We start from the raw sequence: 24,958 nt of genomic DNA, 5'->3' as shown, positions 1-24,958 counted from the left end.
ACATACGTGGTGGAAAAGTGATGTTATATAACAATGCAAAAAATACTTTGAACAAGTGATAACCATTTTTGTAAAAAGATATTATTCAAACTGATACTAAACTACACAAACAATAAAGAGATGACATATTACATTTAAAGAATCAAGAAAAACTTCTTATGATGACATGAGTTCACTAAAACTGAGTTTTGTTCTTAAATGTAAGATGCTAATGAACAAAAAAGCTATTAAGTTAATATAAAACCTTATCTTCATTTATGAAATATAAAATAAATTGAACCCTTTTACCATGGAAACATTAATAAAGGTAGCTCGCTACTTTCCGACCAAAATTTGACAACATTTCAGACCTTGATTTTTGGTATGTAAACATTTAGAGTCATTTTAAAGTCATTTAAACGTCAACTTATTTTGCAGAATTAAAGAAATTACCAACGCAAAATGTAATTAGTCGCATTTATTGTTGAATAAGCATCTGTAAATTTTGTGTTGCCCTTGGTTGCTGTTACTATGGTATATGTAAGCCGTGTGTCCTGGCCATCTACAATCATATTAATATGTTTTATGGTAGCTATCGATGAGGTTCATATTCAAAACACGTAAGAGAAAGTAAATTCTTTAATTGTCCTGTGTTGCGTTTGGATTTTATTAAGAAAGTCTACGTTCTTTCTAAACATCCAACTTAAGACGTCAGAGCGCCACCTATATGCGCGGCGAAATTGCATCTTTTTTACAAATCGAACGGTCTGTATTGATGGATTCTATTCGATTTTCTACGTTGGAATTTTGTATTGTTCAGTAGACGTATGCCTTTTTATAACCTGAGCTGAATATTCTACTATTAATTATTCTCCGATTTGACGTACACATCTGTTATAACACGCGATATCGCAATAACAATTGTGAAATAGAACAGTTCAACACGGTGAATTTTGTTACAATTTTATTAAATATGCATCGAAATCATGAAGGAAAAAATACCTATAATAAAATATATGGTCAATGCGTTAGATGTTTTGCTATTACTGTTTTTATATAAAGGAAAGGGTGAGTTAAACGTATTGATTTTGCATTGTTTTTTGCCATCAAAACTGATTCCAAAGTGCTGCAACTTCTGAATGCAATGAGATAGAGTAAAAGACTTTTCAGCGTTGGCTACATGTCACCTTAAGATCGACCTGAAGCCATTTTTAGCCTGTCACATGTCAAAAATTTTCTTGGCGATGAGGGAGACTACCGCCCCCGTTCAAAACGCTCATACAGAAGGGGGCGCATCCCCCTTCTGGCAACCCCCTGATGTATCATTTTGATCGGGGGCCGCGCCGAAAAAGTGGTCACTTTTTTAACAACATTCCTCTAACGACAAACAGTTTTTGGGGCCTAAATAGGGCATTTTTTCACTGTTTGATGCCTCAAAAAGGGGTGGGGGGGGGGCAAAAAACCGTCAAAACGCGCTTATATCAGGGAAAAAATTAATCCGGTGTCGCAGATATTGCGGTATACATGTATCTTAATATACCTCTATTTTTTTTATCAAAAATCATTTTCTTAGCAAGTTACATCATATATCACCGTGCCTTTAAAGCAGCACGCCTCCAGATTCATGCTAATATTCATGAATGTTTTGAAAATGTATTTAATGTGTAGCATTGTGACGAAACCAAAAGGAAGCAATTAACACATAATCAATGTCACTTACAAACCATGTAAATTACCAAAAGGTAGTCAAAATTTGTATAAATAGCCTTTACCGCGTTAGTAACGGAGTAGAAATATAGTTGTAAATACTGAAAAAATCAATCATTAATCACATACAATATGTAAAATATTACTTGAATCTTGAAACTTTTTTAATTTTCCTTACATCCTAGTTCACTTTCCTCAAATTTGATTTTATTGAAATATTTTTACTCATTTGGAGGCATGTAGCTTTAAAGTTCTATTGAAATAAAAATATCGGTGAAGGTGTAGTAGTATTTTGCACGTATTTTTCAGTCATTTCAATGTTTTTCACGTGCAATTAGTAAATCTATTGTTTTAGTAACCCGAGGGTAAATTATTTTGCACGAGATATTTATTTTTTCATGTTTAATATGCTTTTCTTGCCATGCTTAATTATAAAGGCGGGAAAATGCTATACGAATATAAGTTACGAGTGGGTGAAATAAAATAAGTAAGACTGATTTTAATAAAAGGTTGTTAAGTTAAATTTGTAATTATAAAATGAAATTGTTTAAATAGATAAAAACTTGTTGACATGTTAAGTTAAATTAAATGAAATAAATAAATATGCAAAAATGAAATTTGTTCTTTCTTCTTATGTCTTTGATTATAAAATAAAATCAAAAGGAAATGCACGACGTCCGGCAATGTCTTTAATTCGCCTGAAAAAACAACCGAGTATTATGTGATTTTGAATAAGACGCATGTTTTACTGTGGAATGACGAGATTTGTTTTGCGAGTCGTCAATAAAAAGCACCAAAAACATTATTTTTACAGTTCATGACTAATTCTAAATTTGTTTCAAAATATTTTATTACATTTTTTCCTTCAAAAAGAAAGCCAATATTTTCTTATTTCCTTATATAAATAAATAAATTGGCAAACTTTAGTGCCAGATTGCACATAGCCAGTCCCCTTTTAAAGTTTCAAAACCAGATATTGTTTTAAAGAATAATCATTCGCCTGCATAAAAATTCTTAGAAAAGTGGAAGTTATGTGTCATATAAGAGACTGTCAAAATCAGATAAAAGTTGCCTCCTTTGATCTCCTTTTACTCCTGCGTAAAAAGCAAGCACCTTCTCCAGGTATAAATGATCCCAAAATGTCAGGAACAATCGAATACACAAAGTGAATCGCATTCTTGGTTACCGCAAAGTCCACACACAAGGTAAAAGTGCGGATGTTTTCTGTATGATTTGGTTCAGTCAGGCCTTTACACCGCTCTGACCTAGACGCGTAAGTTAATCAAGTGCGTCCCTACATGTATGCAGCAGATGACATTTAGTGCAATTGGCAACGTCTGATTTCATTTTACCCCCGAAAATTGCCAACGCACAGATCCTGTAGTCAATCTTTCTTTCTGCTATTTTCAATCCCCGTGCGCGGCTAGAATCAGATAGAAGGCAACAGAGTAGCAGTGTAGGAGCACATTTGTCTCGGAGCACATTTGTCTTACGTAAGACCGATGCGGTCGCTTTTGTCCCACATGTGACAAATGGGACCTGAAATGTCTATCACAAAAACTCATTTGTGTGACAAATGTGCTCCGATCAAGTTTTTTAAGGGGCAAGAAAGCACATTTGTCTCAAGTGCTTTTAAGGGACAAAAAAGCACATTTGTGTCATTTCATTTTTAAAAATATTTGTCACATATTTCCCCACGGCAGAAATTCTTTTTTAGAATCGAGGTTCGCCGTTTTACCTCATGTCAAGTGTAATCATCAATAGGTTTGCTTATGCCTCTTTATGAAAACCTAAAGTGAACTACAAATGTATTAATTATAATATCTCTAATTGAAGAAATTGATTGGCTTAACCTGAAGGCGTACACTGAAATATTCTAAATCCCGTTCACGATGGTACAAAGGTGACAGTACGATGGTATGTTGATAAAAACGCGATGGTGCAATGGTGAAAACACAATGGTACGAACGTGAAACAACGATTGTACAATGGTGAAACAACGATTGTACGATGGTGAAACAACGAAGGCTCGATGAAAACGTTGTGGTACTATGGTGAAAGACGATGTTACGATGGTGAAAATACGATTGTACGATATGATGAAGCTGTGATGGTATGATGATGAAAACGCGATATTATTTTCTCTATCGTGTCATCGCATCATCGTAATTTCACCATCGTACTATCGTGTTATAATCATCGTACTATCGTACCATCTCAATGTCACCTTTGTACCATTGTGCATAGCTGTTCAGGGAGACAATAATGTTACTTATGTCCAAACGGAACACCGTAATCGGTAGATATTGAATGATACAATATCGTCACTCGTTTCGATCTGGCCGAAATCTCGCGTTTCGCTTCGCATCTCGTTCGTTGACGCGAGACAAGAAATTGATTCCAGGTAATATACCGCTAAGTAGTATTCCCTTTATAGTCTACATAAAATCACTTAAAAGCCCATTATGCCTGAGAAATGTTTTTATTTGTATTCCTCAAAAGCTTTTTATTTTTGATATACTTTTATAGCTAAAAAAAGTTACTTATTGGCTAATTACCTGAAGCATTTTTTCATCTGCTGCTTTTTTGCAGTTTGTACAGTTAAAGTGATTTAGAATTTTGTATTGAAGTCAAAATACTACTTTGTTTACAGTCTGCTCTTTTATAACAAAATTTATCGCGAATTTCTTTGGGTTACAAGCATCTAACTTCCTCAGAAATCATTATTTGAATATTTATTAATTCATACTTGCCCTATCTTAAGAAGTAACAAGAGCCACCGCCGGGCGGGCTGGGGCAACGCTCGACTTTTTACTTTTTCTAAACGCAAACATAGAAAGGTTAAAACATATCTTAACGTTTCCTTTTTATAGAAACACGCAATTCTGAAAATAGTAACACGCAATTCTATAAATAGAAACACGGAATTTCTAAAAATAGTAACACCCAATTCTATAAATAGTAAAATGCAATTCAATAAATAGTAACACGCAATTCTAAAAATAGTAACACGTAATTCTAAAAATAGAACTAGGCAATTCTATAAATAGTAACACATAATTTAGAAAATAGTTACACGCAATTCTAGAAATAGAAACACGCAATTCTATAAATAGTAACACGCAATTCTATAAATGGTAACATGCAAATCTAAAAATAGTAACACGCAATTCTATAAATAGTAACACGCAATTCTAAAAATAGAAACACGCAATTCTAAAATAGAAACACGCAATTTCTATAGATAGTAAAACGCAATTTCTAAAAATAGTAACACGCAATTCTAAAAATAGAAACACGCAATTCTGTAAATAGAAACAAGCAATTCTATAAATAGTAGCACGCAATTCTAAAAATAGTAACATGCAATTCTAAAAATTGAAACACGCAATTCTAAAAATAGAAACACGCAATCCTAAAAATAGAAACACGCAATTCTAAAAATAGAAACACGCAATTCTATAAATAGAAACAAGCAATTCTATAAATAGAAACAAGCAATTCTAAAAATAGTAACACGCAATTCTATAAACAGTAACACGCAATTCTAAAAATAGTATCACGCAATTCTATAAATAGTAAAACTCAATTCTAAAAATAGAAACACGCAATTCTAAAAATAGTAACACGCAATTCTAAAAATAGTAACACGCAATTCTATAAATAGAAACAAGCAATTATATAATAGAATCACGCAATTCTAAAAATAGAAACACGCAATTCTAAAAATAGAAACACACAATTCTATAAATAGTTACATGCAATTCTATAAATAGAAACACGCAAATCTATAAAAAGAAACACGCAAATCTATAAATAGAAACACGCAATTCTAAAAATAGAAACATGCAATATACGTTGTTGTTGTTGTTGTTATGGTCATTTAATGCACAAATATGAAAAAAATCAGTAATTTAACCTTGAATGTCAAGGTCATTAAAGAGCCCAAGCAAATTTGAGTTTGATAAACAACAATGTTCTGTTATAATATGAAGTTGATCCCTTCAATAATAGCAAAGTTACAGTCAGTTACAGCCAAAACAATGAAAATTTCAATAATTTGACCTTCAAAGACAATGTCATTAATGAGTGAAGGTCAAGGTCTTTCGGTATATTTTTTAGAGGTATCCTTGAAGATAATTATGTTCAAGTTTCAAGACAATCCATTCAAAAATAACAAAGTTACAGCTAATAATAGCCAAAAAAATGAATATTTCAATAATTTGACCCTCAAAATCAAGGTCATTTATGAGTGAAGGTGAAGGTCTGTCTAGTTATTTTTAAGGGATATCCTTGAAGATTATTATGTTCAAGTTTGAAGACAATCCATTCAAAAATAACAAAGTTACAGCCAATAACAGCATGAACAAGCAAAAATTGGACTTTTAACCTTGACGGTCAAGGTCATTTATGGATGAAGGTCAAGGTTAGTGTGGTCTACTGAAAGGTCTAGTCCCAAGGGTTGTTGTGGCCAAGTATGAAGACAATACACCAAGAAATAAAAAAGTTATGATACAGGTACAAGTTTGCGGACGGGAACGGCAACGGCAACGCCGACCCGACTATAACAATACCTCTACTTTTTTTCAAAAAAGAAAAAGTCGATCTAAAAATTTATTCATTTATGAAATCTTGTGGTACGGAATACTTCGACATTGCGAGATCTCGTGTTACAATTTCATGCCTCACTTCGTGTCTAATCGGAATGTCTCGTCTCGCCTGATTCTGAGTTGCCCGATATTCCATAATTATGGCATTACCCGGATTATTTTAGGAACTCATTCATGTTGTAAGTGCTTTTTCAATGGTGTATCTGAAAGCCGCAATTCTTGAAAAATGACGATTGTTTTATACATATATTTCTGATGAAAACAAAATACGTGTATTATGGTCTTCTTATTTTCTTCCATAGATCATTTAAGGGCCTCCGTGATTTCAAAATCCACTTGCCCCTAACCGCTGTAGATTCGACACATACACGGGGCGTCAAACTATGCATGCGAGGATCCCGGCCAGGGTACATATCCGCGTGCGCACGTTATAGCTATCGCGTGAGCACATAATAGTATACCGTGGCCACGTAAAAGCTATCGTGTGCGCACGTAATAAATAAGAACATTCTATGTCCCCTTTATTCCACCGTAGATACTACCTTGTTTTTGCTAAAAATATTTCTGGTGCCATAAATCATTTATAAAACTTTAAGCATTAAAAATAAACGTATCACAATTAATAACAATAAGAATATACTTGCTGCATATATGTTTAGGTTCTGGATGCTGCACTTGGAGAAATTTCATTGTGACATGCAGAACAGGGATATTCTTTAATTTGATATATGACTCCTATGCAGAGGCAGGAAGTGTTTGACTGACCGGAAGTGACCTTTAAATGGTATTTTAAATACAGAAGACACAGAACAATGGCTGGTAGCCGGTATACAGATGGGCATAATTATTACCTTTTAGGAATTTTATGGAAAAATATGAGACAAATGTGCTTCGAGTGTCCTTTGTATTGTACACATCTGTCTCATTTCCAATTTGTCGCAAATATGAATGTTTACGAACACTTCGTTAGACAAATGTGCAGCAAGACAAATGTGCTCCTACATAGCAGACTACAGTACAAAACTTCCAAAATGTTGGCATTTTTTTCATCGTAGCATACAGCATGGTTGCAGCTTCCGGTAAGAAGACTGGGGTTCTGAAACATTATAAAGAATAATAGACTTTTAAACGATTAAAGTAATCATATCTTATACGAGATATGCTTTTAGCCAATAAAGATACAATACAATAAACATACAAGACAGCAAAAATCACAATTTTGACACGCCTCTATGGGTACTTACTGGTTAATTTCATAATCATCTCAATAAATAAATTAATAAATAATGGACTGTGCAGCTGTCTGCAATTTATCGAGATTTAATATCATGAAACCCGGCTAAAATTAAATCATGCGTAAGTTTTTTTACACGTCATGTCCTCCTAATTGTTTCGCATTTAGACAAAACGCATCGGTGAAAGAGCTGTTACATTGCACTGTCATAAAACATCTGTTTCATATGATTTGGATAGTGCTTGGCGACATAGTTATGGTTTCAAAAACTTAAATAGTCGCCTTTTATATTGTACAGCTGGTCACACGTATGTTGTTTTATTTTGGTTAGATTTAGTAACGGGACTGATACTACGTTTATGCTCACATTTGATGTTTTATCGTTTGTTGTTTGCTTATTTAAAGATTATGTAGTGTTTAACCAGGTAATAATTAATTAATGTGATAAACTATTACGAGCAGCAATGTCTTAATATGAATGAGACACATAGTGTTAGATTCCTTGCACATTACGACATTGACTGAAGTGTACCCGTCCTGTCACCGTATAAAACGAGTCTTACTAGTATTTTTTCGTGCCGTAACGCTTTAATTAAAATGTCATGGTAATAGGTCTATAAAATGAAAAAGTGAACACCTATTTGACAAACTTCAACTATTTTGGAAGAACATAATACTAAATAAAAAATAATATACATGTTTGCAATTGTAGACTTGAACTCGGGTCAACATAAAATAACAACGCCAATCGGATTTACGTGTATTTACTTACCTATTGTTTTTATTACTTTCAAACAAGCCATCAAAATAAGAAGATTCAGGCTGAATGTTTGCACTTGATGTTCTTTGGAATACTGAATTGATTGTACATGTCAGATTTGAACATAATTAAATCATCAGGAAATTTTTGAACTAGAGTAAAAATTTTCCCTATCAATGAATAGTGTTACTCTGTACATAGCATAGGTTACAAGTGGATACTCTATGTCAACAATTTTACGCTTTTCTCCATTTAAACCACATTGCACGTTGTCTCCAACACGGAAATTTACTTTTTCTATCTTTTTGTCTTGCGTTCTTTCTATCATAACAAGGGAAGTAACTCATAATGTTTAACATTATTAAGTTATGTTGTAGTGAGTGAAGAAGTTCTCAGGTAGAGTGTGGGATACCCCAATATGAGGGAAGATTTTTACAGCACCGCTATTTTTAGTAACATATCCGGTTAATGAGAAACATATATTCATTTAAAAATGACAACTGGAATTTTCTACTGTCTATACTTTTCAATATTGCCACATGTAATAACACGGGCAGTTTATGGAGTACTTAGATACACATAGCATGCTGACACTGCGACTGTGCCAGTTCTTTCGGTCTTTTTTTGATATTCTTTATGAATTTGTTCTTTATCTATTTATTTTTTCCACTTAGGCGGCTTTCCGTTTTTATCTTTAAATATTCAGTTCCTCGAGGTATTTATAACCATTGGTTGCATAGATACAAATTTACGAAGTACGTTTGGCAGACCGTCTTATCCTGATATGTTAAACCCCTGTCACACTAGGACGGCGTTCTCACGGCGTCCAAAGAAATTTCAGAACGCCGAGGTGAGCGCAGTAAGATCGCAAACATCGCCGTAGCATCGCAGTGGCATCGCATAGAACGCCGACCGACGGCCGTCACTCGGCGTTCTGACAAGAGCGCAGTGGGATTGCAGTAAGGACGCCGTAGCAACTCAATAGCATCTCCTTCAACGCAACAGGAGCGCCGTGAAAAAAGCGCCGAATGAACGCCGAATGAACGCCGTGGTTAGCCACGGCGCTTGTACGGAGAGTGTGCGGCGTCTCTATCGCGCCTATACTGCGTGTGTACCGCGGTTGTACAGAGCTTTATTTTTTCTCAAAAGCTCTTACTACGACTTTACGGCACTGTCACGGCGACCATTGCGCTTTCAAGGCGATTCTACTGCGTTCATCTGATATTGCAGAATACAGTACAGTAAAATCCCTCCTTAAAACCACTCCGGAATTAAGATCACCCCAGTATTAAGACCAATTTTCAAAATAACGACATTTTCTGTTATTTATGTTAATGGTAGCATGGTCCACAATTAAAACCACACCACTAATCCAATTTTCAGACCACCATTTTCAGTTCTAATTCATTGTTTTATTTATCTAACCCCACTATTTAGACCAATGATATTCCAGTCAATACCTATTCAGATCACAAGTTTATTGTTCTTCATCTGCTTGAATTCTCTAAAGCATGACACTTGATGAAACAGGTGTTGCAACTGTTATGATTGGAAAATTGTATAAAGGTGAGAAAATAAACTTCAGAGTGGATTAATGTTATTTTCTGCAAATTTATTTTGAAGGTTATCATAAAATTGTTTAAATACATGTTTACACATAAAAATTCAAATAGAGTGGTCATAAAATATATATGCCTTGATAATTGTAGCCATAATTAAGACCATCCGCAATTAAAATCACTGTGATTTTAGTCAAGTCCTTTTGGTTGGTCCTCATAGAGGAATTCCACTGTATATATATAAAACGTGTTTGCAAGTAAATGTCCTTTTATCAATGGGTGATGAACGGCAGCAAGCTGAAATATTGCTTGCTTGCAGGCAGTTGCAGCAGGTACACGACTATTCAGAATCAGTGATATCTTGTATATGAAACACGATATATACGCAGTTTGAACGCCGCGAGAGCTCCGTGTAAGCTCCTTGAAAGAGCAAAGAACGCAGTAGAAGTGCAGTCCGAACGCAGACAATCGCCAATCAAAACGCCGTTTGAACGCGTTATAACGCCGTGGAAGCTCCGTAGCGACGCCATGATCGCCGTGAAGACGCTGCGAAGTCTCAATGTCATCAAAAATATCAGATTTTTCTTGCGGTCTTGCGGCGCTTTGTTAAATTTAACAACGCCATGCAAACGCAGTAAAAGCGCAGTCTAGTGTGACAGGGCCTTTACTGCGACTCTACGGCTCTGTCACGGCGACCATTGCGCACTCAAGACGATTCTACTGCGTTCATCTGAAATTGCAGAATACGGTACAGTAAAATCCCTACTTAAGACCACATCAGAATTAAGACAAATCCTCAAATTAGACACATTTTTTAAAAGAACGGAATTTTCTGTTCGTTATGTTAATGGTTACATGATCCACAATTAAGACTACCCCACTTATCCACATTTAAGACTACCAGCTTGACTCCCAATTAATTGTTTTATTTATCTAACCCCACTGTTGGGGCAACTGATATTCCAGTAAATACCTATTCAGATAACAAGTTTTTTGTTATGCATCTGCTTGAATTCACTAAAGCATGACTCTCGAAACATTGTGTTAAAACTGTTATGATTAGAAGATTGTATAAAGGTAAGACAATACATTTCAGATTGGTTTAATGTCACTTTCTGCTCATTTTTGTGACGAATTAATTTCTTAATTAATATAGGTGAATTATGTCCATGAAACAAGACTTATGAAAATATAATTTATACATTAAATATCGTCAGATTAATGTTCTAATTAGGATTAATAAATATTATAACATCCGTTTATAGTAATATTTGAAGGTTATAATATAATTGTTTCAGCATGTGTATACATAATAATTCAAATAGAGTGGTCATGAAATAGATATGCCATGATAGTTAATTTTATCCACAATTAAGACCACTCGCAATCAAGACCACTTTACTGCAGTCCCTTTTGTTGTCTTAATTGAGGGTTTTCACTGTATACATGTATAAATAACGTGAATATCATTTTAACCATGATGAACGGCAGCAAGCTTGAATACTGCTTGCTTGCAGGCACACGACTATTCAGAACTTGTATGTGAAGCACTATTTCAGCTCAGTGTGAGCGCTGTGAAAGCGCAGAGGAAGCGCAAAGAACGCAGTAGAAGCGCAGTCCAAACGCAGACAATCGCCAATGAAAACGCCGTAAAAACGCGTTGCAACGCCGTGGAAGCCCCGTAGCAATGCCATGATTGCCGTGAGGACGCCATGAAGACGCTGCGAAGTCTCCGTGTCATCAAAAATATCAGATTTATCTTGCGATCTCGCGGCGCTTTGAAAAATTTAACAACGCTGTGCAAACGCAATGACAGCGCAGTCTAGTGTGACAGGGCCTTTACATACATGAATATTATAAATTCAAGTGGTTTGTCGAAACACAGGCATCTGACCGCAGTTTCGACTTTAAAAGGACATCGCAATAGTCCATTTCACTTTTGTTGTAGTTGGCTATATAGCTTTTAATCATTGCTAATATTATGTTATATATCGAATATGTCGTAAACCTTTCCGCGAGAAATATGTAACGTCACATGTCTAAATGTAGAACGTCAACAGTGATTTATATGTATATTCTATCACGACCCGCTTTTTTCCCCTTTTGAATATACAGGCCTACGCCCTCGTGATATATTTCCTCGCATCGGAACTCCAAACAGTGATCACCATGCATATCCAGTAACGCAGGAATGTGCAATTAACGTAAAAGTTACGCCGAATCTGTGCAACGCTTTTGCCAAAACGAATAACGCAGTAAGTAAATGAACCAAAATATATTATTAAAAATAAAATTTAAAGAAATGAATTAGCGCATATGGCTGCTACGACATTATAATTTAACCAGCATTACAATTGTTCCCATATGTTCACTTTTTTTAGATCATTCTTGAGAAAGATAACCTTATTACTGTTTTAAATGTGGCATTGTGTTTTGTCAAATAAATATGTACATTTATCACATTTAAAACTTTATTGTTTTCATATTCTATATACTTTAGACATTTGACAAACTACAAGTGTCGTATAACATTAGAAGAAAGCTGGTAAAATTCGGCGTTACCTCGAACGAATGGCCTCAATTACTTTTTATCTGCTAAATTAAGTGTAAATTGGCACAAGAAGATTGGAAAATGTCTCAGGTACACAGAATATAAAACATAAAGAAATATATATGCCATTGTATTTAAAGATATCAATGAAACTAAAAATCGCCATCGATACGCTAGTCAGGTCGTCATTTTCACGAATGATATTGAAAAAAACAACATTTTTTTTGGAAATACTTTGATGAGGTTTAAATGTCTCAGCATCTGTATACGCTTATTCATTTCTTCCAGGTTGGTATACAATAAAGATATTGGTCTATTCACCTATATCGCGGTGCTATTTTTAGCCAATAAATTGCACAATTTTGCGTTACTTTTGCACAACTCCTGCGTTATTTGCACATTCCTGCGTTACTGGATATGCATGGTGGTGATGTTATTTAGCGATAAAATCTCTTTTTTGGATAAATCATTTCTAAAACAATGTCACGGTTGATCTAGACATGTGACGTAATCATTATACATGTGACGTAACCCCTAAACTGCGAAGCGCAGAAATTAAGTACGGAAACAAATCAGGCGCAATTTAGCTTATTATCAGTTACGGTGATGTCGTGTTAGAATCTGAATAATATATCCAAATCGGTGATTTAATCGTTTGATAAAATTACTGTTTGTCGCTCGGATTAGCATCATTATATCACTCGGGATACACTCTCGTGATTGATTCCTCGAATCCATACTCCAAACAATGAGTTTATTTAGCGATAAAATCACTGTTTGTGATAATTTTTCTCAATTAAATCACTTGTAAAAATGTTATTAGTATGTTGTTGCAATATATATATATATATTGATTGCAAAGCATTAGGTAATAAAAACGTTATTTCATGGGTGTTTGTGGAACAGAAAACTGTTGTCCGTCGGTATCAGAGATGACATTTGGAACTGTTTCTTCGGCCTCTGGTAGCAGTTCCAAAGGGCATTCATGATACGTCGGGCAACATTTGTGTCTGTTCCACAATCATCCATGAAATAACTGTTTAATTGTACCCAAAATTCATAAAGATTATTATAAAAATCTACCTATGCCAGGCAATATGGTGGCTGATCTGAAACTCTTTTGTGCGTCGTGTTGGTGATAGCGTCGTCCTGTCCCTAACGATGTACGCCAAACGGTGCGTTGTCGTGCCGCGTGTTGTCGCGATGTCACATTTTCGCTCGGTTCCAATCGAAGGATTGGCTTATAAGCTAAGCGACAGGGCGACATCGCGACAACGCTCCGCACGACAACGCACTGTTTGGCGTGCTTCCCCCGAGACAAGACGGCAGCGCGAAAAGACGATAACGATATAGGTTGCCGTAACGCGCAATGTACCAAATCAGCCACCATAAGGCAAACCAATTGTTTCTACATACAACAGTTATATAGATAATATTTCAAAGTACCCTTACTTTATATTACAGGCATACATTAAATCTTTACAGTCTTATGTGAAAGATAATCCTAATTTTTTACGTTTTACTTTTTACTACAAGTTTCAAAAGATCCGTTTCTTTGGACGTAACTTCACAGTTATAACCCACATGAGGATAGGATAACTGCTTGTAAATATTACATTGATAAATAAATATTTCCCTTCATGATTTCATTGCAAGCTTTGATAATATAACAAAATTCAATACAAAATCGATTGAGTCCAAAATCGAGTCCAAAATCGAGTCCATAATGTCCTTCGGGCCTGCGGCCCTCAGGCCATTATGCACATCTTCGGGCCATTATCGCATAATGGCGAGCAGCAACCAAGTATTAACCTCTAAATAACGCGTATCGAAAGGTGTAATTATTCGAATCAAATGGCGTAATAAAGCCTTTTTTGCGTTATAACGGGAATCAAAAGGCGTAATAACCCTTTAATTTGCATTATAACCGGAAACAAAAGGCGTAATAATGCGAATCAAAAGGTGTTTTTACCCAAATAAAGGCGTTATAATAAGGCGTTATTACGCGAACCAAAATGCATTATAACGCATAAAGGCGTAATAACGCGAACCAAAGGGCTATCTAACGCAGACATAAAGGCGTTATAACGCGAATATAAAGGCGTAATACAAAAAACAAAAGGCATAATAACGCAAAACAAAAGGAATTATTACGCTCATTAAATACCATATAAATAATTTTAACTTGCCCAGTAATGTGAGAAAGGAAGAACAATGTTGATCAAGATGTGCGTTTTATGTTCAATTCTTTACGGATACGTCCTAATGCGACAGTCTGGTTTTTCAAGTCTTTCTTTAAGAAATAACGGGAAACAAAAAGCGTTATAGCGCGAATTCAAAGGCATAATAACGCAAATAAAGGCGTTATAACGCCAATCAAATAGTGTAATAATTCCTTTATTCGCGTTAACAGGAAACAAAAGGCGTTATTACGCGAATCAAAAGGCGTAATAATGCTAATAAAAGCGTTTTTAAGACAATCAGATGGCATAATTACGCGAATAAAGGCGTTATAACGTGAATTAAATGGCGTGATAACCCCTCTATTTGCGTTATAACGGAATACAAAAGGCGTAATTACACGAATTAAAAGGCGTTTTTACTAAAAACAAGGCGTTATACATGTAACACGAATCGAAAGGCATTATTCTGTGAATTAAAAGGCGTAATAACGAAAAATCATGCATTATAACGCGAATCAAAATGCGTTATACTGCGAATAAAGGCGTTACAACACGAATAAAATGGCGTTATAAAGCCTTTGTTCGCGTTAAATAACGGGAAACAAAAGGCGTAATACCGCGAATTCAAATGTAATAATTATTATTGTAAATATATACTATATCATTTATATACATAGGGGATATTTGTTTGTTTGTGTGTAAGATGAAATTTTATTTCAACGAGTGGGCTTTAACGTCTTTAATACCTATGTCCGAAATAGAGCGTTTAGACATCGCCGGTAATCTTGCTTGTCGCCCTTTCTAAGAAACGGACAGTTGTCAATGTAAACAAATATCTGTCATACAGTTTAGCACCCCGATTAATTTAGAAACATGATAGATCTAATTCACAATAAATATGAGAAAATTTTGTTTTATTGTTGTTGTTTTTTTCATCGACAAATAAAGTACCTCGTAGGCCTACATTTGTTTGTAAATTTTTTTTGGATCTAATGCCAGTTTTATATGAACTTTTGTGCTTTCAAGAGTTAGACTGGTCTGATGTTTATGTCTAAATGCCACCTATCCGATATTTTACTACTGTCAATCTGAAATCATTCTTGGAATTCCTGATGGTAATGTTTTGTCTTGAGTTTAAAATCTTCAATTTCAAGCTTTGCTGATAGCGATTAATTATGTCACTTTTAAAAATTTGAAACCTTTTGTGTGCAAGTGACTATGGTTTCATTCTAGTAGAGCAAAAAAAATCAGTAGCCCTATTGAACGTCACTTTAATAGTATAAATATTTAAGATGAAAATGATGTTATGTTGACATTTAAAAGATGCAAACAAAAATGTTTATTACTTATATTAAAATGCAAACAAATTATATTCCTAGATCATAAGGCGTAATAACTCTAAAATCAATAGTGGTATTCTACCCAGTATGGATAATCATACCCTGAAGTTTGAACACTGTGGACCGAATGGAACTTAAGTTATGTTCCGGAAACTGTTTTCAGTTTTAAGGTAATAGTGACCTTGACATTGTGATCCGAATATCAATAGGGGTCTTCTACCCAATATGGACAATCATCCTATGAATTTTGAACACTGTGGGCAAAATGAATCTTAAGTTATGCTCCGGAAACTTTTATCAGTTTGAAGGTAATAGTGAACTTGACCTTTGACCTTGTAGCCCCAAAATCAAAAGGGATCTACACAATCATCCTATGAAGTTTGAATATTGTGGGCCAAATGGAACTTAAATTTTGCTCCGGAAACCAAATTGCTAATGAACGGACGGACAGACGCCGGGGGTATAAGATAATATAATAATAAGATAATTCTTTCGGGCATATAATAAACTATGGGTTGGTTCATATGATCGGCGAAAGATATTTTATGTTTGATTTTAGAATTTTGTTAGTGACTTAAGTAGGTCAAGATAGTAAAAAACATAAGTGAAACATAATGCGTCCCGAATTTAATTAATATTATATATTTAAATGTAGATCCAAGAAAGTAGTTCCCTTAAAAAAGTTCAAAAGTCAATTCTATTTACATAAAATATAATGTTAATAAAGATATATAATATTTATTCTTAAGATAACAAAAGTATAAAGATATCACATTAGTATACTTCACTAACGTGCTAAAATAATAAAACAAGGCAGCTATTTAGCTGAGTATGAGTTTGTACCCCCTTCCCAGTTGTCATTGGAACCTTTTAAGACATGAATAGTATCCCACTTTATCATAATAAAATAACACTTTGGCAGAAAGTAGTTATTTATTGAAATTACTAAAATATGGCATAATATAACATTTAAAAGGCATACTATTTACATAATGCATCATCATCACATGAGCATATTTAACTTAACAACGTACATAATAACAAGTTTGTTTACAATATATTTTAAAAGGGACCTTAACTGGAGTGTAGCATTGTGTATGCCATATAGCCTGTAAACACATTTTAAAAAAGAAAGTGATTAGCACGAATACACTAAAATCTTATTACTTTAACATATGTATTATATAATTATGAAAAATGGTCTCATGACATTTCAGATGTAAAATAAATCTGTGACAGCAATCTCCATGATTTTTTTATGTTTCCGCCCTCAGTACGCATTAATTAAAAAAAGCTACGCCCTCGGGCATGTTCTTATGTTTCCTGTAATACCGTTCATTGAATAACATTACTTTGATTTTATTACAGTGGTTGTCTAGCATTTCGTCAATTCATTATTATATAAGAATATAATTTAACAAGACATGTTTTCGTTATCTATGTAGCATCAAATGTTAAACAATTCATTTTTATATTAGTTGCAAATCCTAAAATATATGACATCCACATTGTAATTTTTGTTAATAAGGAAATTAGAACAAATTCAAATAAAGTGTAAATTACACATACTTACATGGTATAATTCGATTATTATAGTAGCATTGACCAAGGATAGCATTACGGAATAGTCTTGACATGAATAGGTTATTTTACCAGGAACTATTTCAATTCAGCATTAAGTGAAGGGGAATTTATAGATTACCATTCCCGTCTAAAAAGCTTAATGTTAAACAATTATGTTTTGTTTTTCGGGTGAAATGTAAGCCTACACACCTTGAGATGATGGTGATTTTTTTCTTGTAAATCATTTCGGTACAGATTTTTATAATGTACTGATATTTTAACCTAAATGTGCAAAAGAGTGAGCAGCATAAAAGTAAACTTGTGCAACAAACAATCTTATTTTTCAATAACTTAAAACATATGAATATGAAAACAAATAGTTGTAGCATAGTTTTGGGACTTTTCTGTTGAAAATGAGTCAGAGTTAAATCGTATACATATACATGCACAGTGCGTTAACTGGAGTGCAGGTATTAGTTACCAGCACTCCAGAGAATGTCCATTGATTGGCTCTTTATTGCTAAGGTTGCTTTATTGTGACGGCAAAGAAAAAGAAAGCGACAGAAATGTCATAGTTCAGTTGCTCGTTCATTGGTTCCTTTTTTCTGGTGAAACTGCTAAAGAATGTGCAGGTGCCTACTTCTGTTACGGACAAGCTTTGTAAGACTTGGCTCGAATGGAGAATGGAGTGCTTGGAAACTCCCCTCAAGAAATGCTATATTGTGACAACAGGAACGTGTTTTCATGTTTGACTATGGCACAAAAGAGAAAGAACATCAAAACACTCGGGAATCTGATTTAACCTTAATTTGCAAAAGAGTGAAGTTGAGCAGCATAAAAGTAAACTTGTGCAAACAATCTTATTTTTCAATAACTTAAAACATATGATTTAAGAATATAAATGAAAAGTCAAGCTAACAAATAGTTGTAGACCTTTCTGTTGAAAATTTGTCAGAGTTAAATTGGATACATATACATGCACAGTGCGTTAACTGATGTGCAAGTATAAGATACCCGAAGAGAACGAACATCAAAACACTGGGCAATATAATTAATACTCAGGGGCTACGCCCCCTCGTACAAATCAGATAGCCTCGTGTTTCGATGCTCTTCTTTTACTTGCTTGTAAAATTTATTGCCATAAAAATGATAATTGTTCAATTAATCTTTCACTTTTGCAATTTTATGCTATGTTTTTCTAGCAGGGTGCCAAGCTATTTTATGCTATTTTACGCACCGCCATATTGCTTATAGTATCTGGTGGATATGACCAAGTAAAATAGGAAGTGTGTCTTGAGTTTTTGAAATACGAAAACAAATATAATCTGGAGATATGTTAAGGTGACAATTATAAAATGGAAATTAATGTAACAAAGATACTTGACCTTTAGCCAGCATTGCAGCATTGAGAATAATATTTGGAAAAAATAAAAGAAAGTTCTTTGTTAAAGCGGAATGTAAATTGTTATGTATATAGGCTTTATTTTAGATATATCTATCTTTTTCCTGAATACCTCAGTAGGTAGAGCGCAGGACTGATAATCTCGATGTCATGGATTCGATACCTACTCATGCCACTATCAATTTTAATACTTTTGTTTATTGTTTGTTTATATAATTCTTCATGTCCATTCATCTTCTTTCAAGAAAGTTCTTTTTATGTTCATTCTGGAATTTTCTTTCTCGTAGTAGTTTAGTTTTTTGGATTGTTCATTAATAGTATATATATATGATGAATGTTTGTACTTCGAGGTGAGTGTGCAAATTTGTGATATTGTGTGATGTTGATATACTGATCGTGTGCTATTGTACTGCTAACATAATAATATGTAAGTTTGGATTCCGTTATTCTTTGTGGAACATATTGGACATTTTAGACATATTGTGATATTGTGACTTTACTTTCATATTTTTTGTAATATTATAATTAACTGTTTTTCATTAATTAAAAATTGTAAAATTTGTTGCTGCGTTATCCTCTCTGTTGTGTTTAGCTCATAACAGAATTATCTGGCATTTGATCTTCAAATAAGACTTTGTGCATGTGTGGTTTGGGTTTGGGTTCGTTCTACACATCGATTTGTGAAAGCTTTCCTTTAGAGGTGAAGATGTATTTAGCGTTTAAACTACAAACGTGAGCTTCACTTTGTGTCGACACACGGTGACATGACATCTGCGGTCCATTTAACTTAGCTCAAGAAAACTCCTTTAAAGCTTGAAAAATTCATAGAGCGGAAAAGGCAAATGAAAAGACCGATGGAGATTACAAAAAAGATTTCTGCATAGTCATTATCACTAGTGTAATTGAACAGGCTCAATATTAACGAGTCTGTAACATGTTTAATTGTCCCCCGCCTTTTCGAAGAAAAAATGGGGAAATAAATATAGGCTTCGTCCGTCTGTCCGATTGTCCGTCACACTTTCGTGTCCGGTCCACAACTTTTTTCATTTATCAAAGGAATTTGAAATAACTTGGCACAAATGTTTGTTATAATAAGACGTGTGTCATATGATACAACCAGACCCATAACTCCAGGGTCAAGGTCATACTTGCTCATTCAAGGTCAACATTGTCTATTTGAGGGTATATGTCATGTCCGGTCCATTTCTTTCTTATCTTTGAAGGGATTTTTTAAATACTTTCTACATTTGTTCACAATAATAAGACGACGTGTCATACGCAACAAACGGTCACCTACGTCCAAGGTCAAGGTCACACTTGGAGGTCAAGGATTAACATAGCTTGTTATAGGGATTATTTTGTGTCCTGTCCATAACTGTTTCATAGATCAAAAGTTTTTGAAAATACTTGGCACAAATAGTTACATTAATAAGACAATGTGTCATGCGCAACACCTACATCCCTACCTCCACGGTCAAGGTCACACTAAGTGGTCAAAACTCCACATAGTCTGTTATAGGGTTATTTTATGGCAGGTCTATCATTCTTCATTGATCAATGGATTTTGAAAATATTTGGCACAAATAGTCACAACAATATAGTTACACTTATCATTACCAGGGTCAAAAGACAAAAATCATTAAAAAAAACATCTTACGAGAAACTATATGGGCAATTTCGTCATGAAGTCATCAAATCTGGGATAATACCAAACAACCATCTTGGAGAAATCGTAAAATTTTGAAATTACAATTTAAAAAATTTTTAATTTTTAAAACCCCCACTTCTTTAAAAAAAAATTTTTAAAAAAATTTAAACTTTTTTGGGGAAACCCCACAACAAGGCCCAAAAATTTTATCTTTCAGTAAAAATTAGGAGGGGCAAAACTAACTTTAAAATTTTTTCCCGCAAAATACGCCGATGGGTCTTTAAAATATTTGGGCATTCCAGTCATAAAATCAGAATTTTTAAACATTAAAAAATTAAATTGTACCCATATATACTTGTAGAAGGGTTTTGATAGTTGGGTTTTAACCAAAATTTTTAAAAAAATTTTTTAAAAAAGTAAAAAACATTTTCTTAGGGAAAATTTCCCAAATCGAAGCAGATCATTTAATTTTACTTTCAACTTGACAAAAAAAAAAGGAAAAAAAGGATTTCATTTAAAAAAGTACTTATCGACAAAACGGAACCCTTTGATTTTGTGTAAAAAATTTTAAAGAAAGAAAATCAAAAAGAGTAGCAACACTGGGCATAGTGACAAAAAACCCCTGAAAATTTCGGGGGAAACCACACGGTTTTTGGATAAGCACCAAAATTTTTACTTTTTTGGGGGCAAAATTTCCCAAAAAATTTTAAAAAGAACAAACCCCCAAGGGGTTTTTATCCCAATGGGCATGTAAAGATGCCAACTGGCAAAGGGAACAAATAATCCTGTTAACTTTCACTAAAATCCCCAAGCGTTTATGGTAATGAATCGCGGACAATCTCATTTACTTAAAAATTGACCATAAAGGGGCCATTACTGTGTCACAAAAATCCCCCACCGGTTTTGGCGATAAAGCACGGAAAATATTATTGGACGGATGTACAGGCGGAAGGATGGAAAATGGGATTAATATAGGGGGCATAACAAAACGTACAATTCATTCAACTTTTAATTTGCAGTGGTGAGAAGTGTGGGGTCCACATTCTTTTGAGTGATCTAGATAATTTAGGAACATATTCAACCAAAATAAGTTCAAATGAAAATAATCATCAAGTAGGAATGCAATTATTTCAAAAGGCGCAAGTTAATATCCTGTAAAGTGTCAATGGTGGATGTAGTATTTAAGTAATCTACATAGACGAGTCGGTAACAAGATATATTGGACCATAAATATGTTCACTCCTTAGAAACGAAACTAAAATTTGCATATCTGTTTACATAACGCCATATAACAGCGTTACCGCATAAACGTGGTTAATTTCGTTTGTACGGTGATTTTCAAATAAGCAAACAAAAAACAACAGACAACCACGTTTATGATGCAACACGCAATGAATGAAGCAAAAAAATGCTGATAACGAGCTCAATTGGCATTTTTGCTCATAAAGGATTAACTACAGCTACTTATTAGAAAGCTAAACAGTTGATTAAAAATAGTTCGAATAAGGATAGTGATGACGACTTTAATGATAGTTATGATAAAAGAAGTGGCGGTGCTGGTGGAAAAAAATTATAATGGTGCTGAAATGATGATGATGGTGGTGCTTCTTGTGATGTAGGTATTTGTGGACGTTATGATGAAAGTGTTATCAATAATAATGGTTATTGTGGTTATGATGATGATAATGTGGTAGATATGCTAAAAGTGTTGATAATTATAGTGATTGTGGTTGTAGGAAGGATGATTGAGGGTTGTAGTCATTGTAGATGTGGTAATAATTATCATAATTGTGGTTATGATGATGGTGGTGGTAGTGATGATAACAATTGTAGTTAAAGTGTTGATGATGATGGTGATGATGATGATAAAAGGGTGGTATGGTAATTACGATAATAGTTGTTTACGAGGAGGTAGCGATAAGGGCGTAGCATATCACTGTCATAAAAATCATTGAAATATTTATATTTGAAAGTTGAGTCATATATAGTAATTATGGGAAATTTTATTACCTTGGATTCATACTCATAAGTTTTAGATAAATCAACTTTGAGCAATGGATTCGGAATGAGATGCAAATTGTGTAATGCACAACTCAAGTGTTTTCACTGTCAACACCCCACCAGAACCGCTTTCCTGCCCAAATGACCTTTATCTCCTTATTTTCATAGTTAATTCACTGCTATTGCTCTGAGGTGGGAGAGTTGGTCACAAATAACTAGGGCATAAAACACACGATCAATGAAAAACGATACGGCCATGTAAACCATATATATGTCATTTTGTCCACTTCTTAATCATTACAAATTCTTAAGGAAATATTCAATTTAGAACCATTTAGTCTGTTTTCCTGATACATGTAACTGTATTAGAAGAATGTATTCTAGGGGAAAGACGCTCGCTGATGATGAGAGATGTTTAGTGTTCGAACCCCGGTTCGAGCAGCCGGAAAACATTCAGTGTCTTTTTTTATGCAAACATATTTATTTCATAAATTAGCTATGATATACAAAGAAAAACAGATTTATACAGCTTTACAATTCTTAAAAAGGTTGCATTTGATAAGCTGCACATGGACACCTATTTCAGTTGTAAGAACAGATGTGTTATTCTTGATTTTTTTAAGAGAAGTTTTTTTTAACGTATTATTTTTAGCCACTTTGTTAAATGTGTAGGTCAAAATGAAAACAAAAACTAAATGTTAATGATTTTTAAAGCACACTTATTTCCTAAGCAAGCGTAAGTTAATGAAATATGACATGGTGAGTTGATATTTGATATTGTTGTGCGTTCAAGTATCATAAATTGCCGCTTTATTTTTCGGGTGAAGCGCTCTTTCAAAAACTCCTATTCGATTTTCCTGCTACTGGTTGTATTTCAAGATGCCTTCCGAATTTTCTTCTGGTCTATGAAAAAAAGTATTTTCTATTTCCTTTTTTTTTTTGCAATTCGTCTGTGTTTTTATGTTTGCACCAGATGTTGGCCCTTCTTATCTACAGCAGATACATGGAAAAACACTCAATGAGCATTATGATTATTTTGCACGTCGTTTATATACAACAGGTGACAGTAAGTTTCTGAACTGTCCCCTAAACAGTAATGCTGCACTTAATATATTGAGCACAAAAGTATTTTTCTGGCATCATTTTGTTTATTGGCGTCACATTTGACGTCATATGACGAGTAAGCATTACTTTCTCATTCTGTGCATATCACGTGTAATAATTCACTTGACTGTCTTACTGTTTGATAGGGGAATATTTTGAAGCGTGTTAGATTTGATATTTTAACATTCTTATTCTTAATATAATAGTCAATGAAGTTCAACATATTTTTATCAATTGTCTTTCTTATTTGAATTTTAGAATAAAATAGATATTATTTTTTTGTGCATTATAATATAACAATGCACGGCGTTTGTTCAAATGCTTTGTAATTAATCACACAGGCCTATCGGCCTTCATGATTATATTCCTACGCATATAAACTAGAACCGTGCATTATTCTACAACAATTCTACCAAAATTGATATCCACTTCTTAAACAATATAAAAGACGAACTAGAGTTCTATAATCATAAGACTGCATGCTTTTAACTGTATAAAGAAATGCAAATTATACTGTTATTCACAAAATAGTCACAAAAATGAAAACATTAAAATCAACAACAATTTTTGCAATTATAGTTGATCAGTTGTTAATGTTCGTTGATCAATAACTTTTCGCCTTTTCAAAACTGCATTTTATGCAAGCTATGACATTATTTCATTAGAAATTGCAAAAATATATTTTGTTTTAATTTCTCAATTTGACGTTTTTAAGTTTTTTTTTTTTTTTTTTTTTTCGTTTTATTAAAGAATAGTTCAGTATTTTATCGACCGATTGAAACTCGGAGCCTAGTTAATTTATTTCATGTTCTCAAAGTCATAAATATCATTTGTCAGAATAAGTTTATTTTAACTATATGCAAATATTATTCTGCAAATGACTTCAATATATTATAATGAAGTTTTTGATCTGCAGTACCAATACAGAGCGTTGCGATGACTGATCCAACAAGCAATTTAGTTACAGTAAAGGAAAACAATGAGAAGATATTTGTTTGTAGGACATCAGGAGGTCTTCCAGAAGCTACAGTTAGATGGTATAAAGACCAAGGAACAACAACAACTGATGATGACATAGAGATTACAAGGTTTGGGACAACAACAAAAACTACAACTGATGGCCTGATATCAGTAACAAGTACACTCCAGTATTCACCTAGAAAAGAAGATAATGGTAGAAAGATATACTGTACAGCTAGAAATTCTGCTAATACTCTTACGTCTAGCAAAAAACCTCAGCTAAATGTACAATGTAAGTACATGTTACTATATATTTTCCTCCTATAGATGGATAATAATGTGAAAAACGTAATATCT

At 33.9% G+C, this 24,958-nt stretch overlaps 1 protein-coding gene across 1 annotated transcript in view; it reads left to right on the top strand.

The window, feature by feature from the left end:
* Positions 1-24,958, top strand: part of LOC132735336 (synaptogenesis protein syg-2-like) — a 78,830-nt gene that overhangs the window by 4,177 nt on the left and 49,695 nt on the right. Inside the window, exon 3 of the mRNA XM_060722278.1 lies at positions 24,558-24,893. Within this exon, the coding sequence (XP_060578261.1) occupies positions 24,558-24,893 (336 nt within the window). The remainder of the gene's footprint in view (positions 1-24,557; positions 24,894-24,958) is intronic.

This window comes from Ruditapes philippinarum, unplaced genomic scaffold, assembly GCF_026571515.1.
Source record: "Ruditapes philippinarum isolate M1 unplaced genomic scaffold, ASM2657151v2 ctg780_1_1_1_1, whole genome shotgun sequence".
NCBI classification, from domain to species: Eukaryota; Metazoa; Mollusca; class Bivalvia; order Venerida; family Veneridae; genus Ruditapes; species Ruditapes philippinarum.
The sequence above is the reverse complement of the archived record's forward strand: the minus strand, read 5'-3'. Positions and strand labels throughout refer to the sequence as shown.